At 31.7% G+C, this 5,892-nt stretch overlaps 1 protein-coding gene across 1 annotated transcript in view; it reads right to left on the minus strand.

The window, feature by feature from the left end:
- The window catches only part of LOC106457370 (T-box protein 12-like), a 24,154-nt gene extending 20,345 nt beyond the window's left edge, over positions 1 to 3,809 (minus strand). Inside the window, exon 1 of the mRNA XM_013916784.2 lies at positions 3,451 to 3,809. Within this exon, the coding sequence (XP_013772238.2) occupies positions 3,451 to 3,809 (359 nt within the window). The remainder of the gene's footprint in view (positions 1 to 3,450) is intronic.
- Between the last annotated feature and the right edge of the window lie 2,083 nt (positions 3,810 to 5,892).

Raw genomic sequence — 5,892 nt, forward strand, 5'->3', positions numbered from 1 at the left:
AATTTTGTGAGTCATTAAGATGATCAACAAAAAAATTAAAATGATACAAACATTAAAAATTGGAATTAAAACCACGGAATGTGGAATGGCATTTTGATTCTATCTTTGATTTATTAGAAGTCACTTTTTTTACAGATGGGCATCTGATACTTCTAGTGTGAAATTCGTGACGAATATTTTCACCATAAAAGTTTGGTATTACTGATTTTATAATTATTCCGACTCTTATTCTCGTCTTTATACTATTAGTAATACTAACTCCTCGTCTCAATCATTACGCAAAGCTATAAAAGTCTGATGTTTGTATTTACGTTAACTACTTGCTTATTTTGATTTACTAACTTAATGTATTTCTGTTAAAGAGGGAATCATATATTCTTTCACATGCTGCTTCAAGAAGTGTGTGACAGTTAACAGCGAAGAGTGTAGTGTCATCACTGAAAAGCTTTAGGGCTATATATGTGATATATATATTTATTTAGTTAGTTAAGTTGAAAGATACTATTAATCGATGTTTCTTTATTGCTCTGATGACGTGTTTCCTGATAATGACTTGACATGGGTCACTCTACTGTCCCGACGATATATTCATTTAACTAAATAATAAGAAGTTGTCATGTGTTCGTCTCTTTTCTGAATTATTACAAATGATTTTTTCAGTCTTTACAAACTGTATGATTATTTTGATGAATAGATTGCCCTATTTTATTTGTTTTATACTGGGAAGAGGCAAACATTATGAATCAAAAGTTTTGTTACAAAATATATATTGCTTTTTTTATAATCATAATGAATGGTTTGTCTAATGCCATGAATAAGAATAGTGTAGAAAATTCAGGCATGTTATACTGATGTTACATTTTTCAAAGAAAATTAATTCTACGACAGTACTTCAATTCAATAGCTGGTGTTTCTACGTTTCCTAAGTAAGGTATACTTTATTATTTCTTAATTGTTACTTTCATTAACGTTATTGGTTAGACTGTTCAACATATCGAATTTTATAAGTTTTTAACTTTATTTTTATTACTACGCTTTTATTAAAAATTGTTTTGCATTGTTAGTTTAATATATGTATATATTTGTAATAGACCTAAATATCCTAAGGTGGTCGAATCTCGTGAGATATTACGAAAATTTCATTAACAGCGAGAGCACCCAACTAATCAAACTAATCAATAAGTAAGAACGTAAAAAAAGGTATATTTAGTTAGATATTCTTGTTACCTGGTTCATTTTTAGTTTTCCTGTAAGTATATAGCTTGCTCTGATTGGAAGTTAATACTTAGAAGCACTCAAAATAAGTACGAAAGATAGCTAAGAAGATAAGAAAAGTAGAGTGAGGGCAATGTGGGATCAAGATATTGGAAAATATAGAGGTTTTAACACTGAGATGTGCAATCAGAGTAATTTCGTAGAACCTATTTTGGTCTTCAGTTTCCACTTGTAGTTTTTGTGCTATTTTGTAACAAAAACCCCAAATACTGTTTTCTGTATATCAAACTATATTTCCTGTTGAGTCTTAATGTAAACAGGCATATATGTGAGAAACTCAAAATATTAACAGTATTAATTATACTGTCATTCTTCGGCTCCATATCGGATCTATTGGTTTCTTCCATCCAAGGGAAGCTGGAATCAGGCCTGCTTACTGCTGTATCATGAATATTATAAATGGGTAAATTTCAGTATGCTTATATCTTATAAGCTGACTTATTTATTAAATAATTATACTTGTAACTACAAACAAATGATATTCGACCAAACCCATATTTCCTTTCTACTCAACACGAATATATATATATAACGAAATAACTTACTTCACTACAAATGAGCCCATCTCCCTCGTAGGACTTATAACGCTAAAAATCGGCTTTTCATACCCGCAGCCAGCAGAGCACAAATAGGCAGCTTTGCGCTTAACAATAAACGAACGTTACAAAGTAATTAAATGTGTTAAACCTGCTTCAAAACACATAGTTTACGTTCTCGAAAATATATGTTTTGTTGATATCTTATCTACGAAGGCTATTTTAAATTATTGATGTATCAATTCTACACCCGTCAGTTTATTTATAACACTAGATTCTAATGACATATCTATTACTTGTGGTATTTTAACTGGTTTTCTCATTTGCAACTTTAGAAAATATCTCTAAAACATTTATCAAATATATTTGTATGATGGGGAAGACAAAACTGCTAAAAATGACTATTGCTTCAAGGATATCAGCGATGAAATAGAATCAAAGACATTAAAAAAGCAACTTTTATTAATTATTTGCCTCACAATAACAAACCTTTTAAAACTCAACTTCCTTCAAGAACAAAATTAGGAGTGATATAAGTTCAAATTTAGGTAACGTGGTTTTATTTCCAATTTTGAATGTTTGTATCATTTTAATTTTTTTGTTGATCATCTTAATGACTCACAAAATTCCATCCACGCAGACAGAGCAATACACAGAGTGGCTTATCGATACAATCGTCATGATGAAACTAAAACCTAAAAAAGCTAAACTGAACAAGGTCAGTAGAGAGAGCAATACAGAAAGTGGCTTGTCGATACAATCGTTATGATGAAACTAAAACCTAAAAAGCTAAACTGAACAAGGTCAGTAGAGAGAGCAATACAGAAAGTGGCTTGTCGATACAATCGTTATGATGAAACTAAAACCTAAAAAAGCTAAACGGTTCTTACGATGTTTTGAGCGATAAGGAGTAAAGTGTTTATGATATAGTGTAGTTTGTGTATCTAAACCAAATTAGTTTATATATATATAGGTTACAGACTGCAACACTTCTCATACAGCTTATCGTAAAAATCATGCGTTGTCTGTTAATGTAGTCATTTTTCTAAGATAACTGACCTTGTTCGCTTATGAAAATAATGAAAAAAGAAATCCTCATTAGAGCGATAACTTGAGATCAAAGAAAATGAAAAGGCCTTGTATATTTACTCGCGCAAATATGGGTGATTACCAGCTTATTCTCTTGTATATAATGGTATAATGAACATTACAGAATATATTTGTGAAATAAAACTGCATTTAGGTAGTGGAAATACAGACTCAAGCTAAGAATGTTTTAATGATTTTCTACTGTGATATAAACATACCTCATGTAACTTAAAGTTCTTAATAAGAAACAGTGACGCACAGCATACCAACATGTTCTTCATAATGTAGAGGTATTTATATAACATTAGTTTTATGTAATACCCGATTCGAAACTTTTTTATGCTGAAAGAATACCATTTCATTAAGTTTAATTTGTTCATAGTTTCGTAAAAGTATATTTATATCTAAGGCTGTTTAGTCTTGTACTTATTTGTTATATTAACGTTTTTTCTCAAAATCATTTGCTAGAAAATTTGATGTGGCTTTAATGAATAATAATGGATGGTTTTAATTTTTCACATAAAGAAATCGATAAAAATGGGTAACCTACCTCCCCATTTTCGTAATAATCATCTCTGTTCCCAAGTCGTTAAATTTTTCCCACAGATCTTTGTTTTCCAGCTGACACTCCACATCTTTGAGTTCTTCACTATTACAACGAGGCTTAAGGGCGCTGGCGTACGGATTTAGAGACGACTTATTTTGTTCAGTATTCGATTTGTTGTCTTGGGGTGTTGTCTGGTTTACACCCAGTTCATCTTCGCCCGAATCGTCAGATAATGAGGTCACAGAATACAGCTCCGTCTTCTCTTCCATTCCTTCTTCTTCTAAGTAAGGAGCCCTTTCTTCATAAGATAAAGTTTGTACAGGAGAACTTGATGGAATTGAATGTTGGCGGTCCGGGATCATCTCCACGTCTGTCTCGGGACTTCTACTACACGCCCGAGAACTTTCGGTGAGTACTGCGAAATATAAGACAGAGACGATTGGTATTAGAAAAACAGAAATTTGTAGCCATAAATAAAAATAAAGTGTTTGTCATTGTATTCGTTTTTTTCTGCGAAATTTCACGATTGTTCTAAAGCACTGAAATCAAGTTTAGCAAGGCGTATAAAAGAATCATAATGATTCAAATTACACAATAATCAATAAATTTCACACTTTGTTCGAAATTTTGAGGGACATTCTTAAATAGGAAATGTATATGTATATAAAAACAGTTTAATGCAACTTAGAATAGTTCTGAATATAAGATAAAGCAATGACGACGCAACTTCTGTTGTATTGAGTGTTTTATTATGTTATTGTTAACTTCTGTTGTATTGAGGGTTTTATTATGTTATTGTTAACTTCTGTTGTATTGAGGGTTTTATTATGTTATTGTTCACTTCTGTTGTATTGAGGGTTTTATTATGTTATTGTTAACTTCTGTTGTATTGAGTGTTTTATATTGTTACTGTTAACTTCTGTTGTATTGAGTGTTTTATTATGTTATTGTTAACTTCTATTGTATTGAGTGTTTTATTATGTTATTTTTAACTTCTGTTGTATTGAGTGTTTTATTATGTTATTGTTAACTTCTGTTGTATTGAGGGTTTTATTATGTTACTGTTTCCATGTATTTAGTGTATACAGTTCTGCCAAGCATTATTTGTTTTTGTTAAATTAAACGTTGCACGTATTCTGAATTCAGTAATGTTGTCCCTATACTCCATCGTTTATCTACGTTATTTTATGAGCAATGTGTGTATATATATATCTCTGCTCTGATCTTTCACAGAATTTTAATTAATCTTTTCTTCATTAATTGCATAACACTGTTACGTGAGAATTGGTGAAAAATAAATTAATCACTGTAAAATGTTTTAAGATGATACTATATACGGTCTACATTAATTATATATCCAATATGACACAAAAGAAACACCACTTCACACGCTGATTTGTTTTTCTTTATCTACTTTTATAAATGAATTTCCTACCATTTATGGCTGAAATATGTTGGGATAAGATAGTGCAACTATGCCTTGTATCAAATCACACTTGTTGGTTTTGTTTTAATTTCGCGCAAAGCTATACGAGGGTTATCTGCGGTAGCCGTCACTAATTTAGTAGTGAAAGACTAGAAGGAAAGCAGTTAGTCATCCACAGTAACCAACAACTCTTGGGCTACTCTTTTACCAACGAATAGGGGGATTGACCGTCACATTATAATGCCCCCAAGGCCAAAAAGGCGAGCATGTTTGGTTAGACGGGGATTCGAACCCGCGACCCTCAGCTTGCAAGTTCGTATGTTGGATTGTGAGCTCGAGGATAAAAAGGAGTGTGTTCATCAAAGCTGCTCAAACTCAAAGATCATAAGTTCTTATTCCAAACGTCAGTATTCCAATAAATATAGAAAAACATTCAAAGATCTAAGAAACCCAAGGCTTGAAACATATATTGAGCTTTCCATATTTATACAAATACAGTATATTTATGAAGATACAAAATGCAGAATGGTGTATTCTACCCATGCAAATAAACTATTTTGCCCAATAATTACCAAATATTTAGTTACTTTATTTTTAACCGAAATAATTAGTATGATCAGGAAATTATATGGCATTTGGTGTGAAAGACAACAATAGTAGATGTTTATTATTAAGCACAAAGTTACACAAAGGGCTATCTGTGCTCTGTCCACCATAGGTATCGAAACCCGGTTTCTAGTGCGCAGGCATACCGCCGTACCTCTGGGGGGGGGCAGCAATAGTGAAATGTTTTCAACGAACCAGCGTGTAAGAAAAGACTTCTTTTTTATTTTTGAATTTGACGAAGAGATATGGTTTTATTAGAACCTCTCTGTCTTATTTTTTAATTTGACGAAGAGAGATGGTTTTATTAGAGCCTCTCTGTCATATTTGTTTTTAATTTGACGAAGAGAGAGATGGTTTTATTAGAACTTCTCTGTCTTATTTTTGATTTGACGAAGAGAGATGGTTTTATTAGA

This window comes from Limulus polyphemus, unplaced genomic scaffold (assembly GCF_000517525.1).
Source record: "Limulus polyphemus unplaced genomic scaffold, Limulus_polyphemus-2.1.2 Scaffold16, whole genome shotgun sequence".
Lineage (NCBI taxonomy): Eukaryota > Metazoa > Arthropoda > Merostomata > Xiphosura > Limulidae > Limulus > Limulus polyphemus.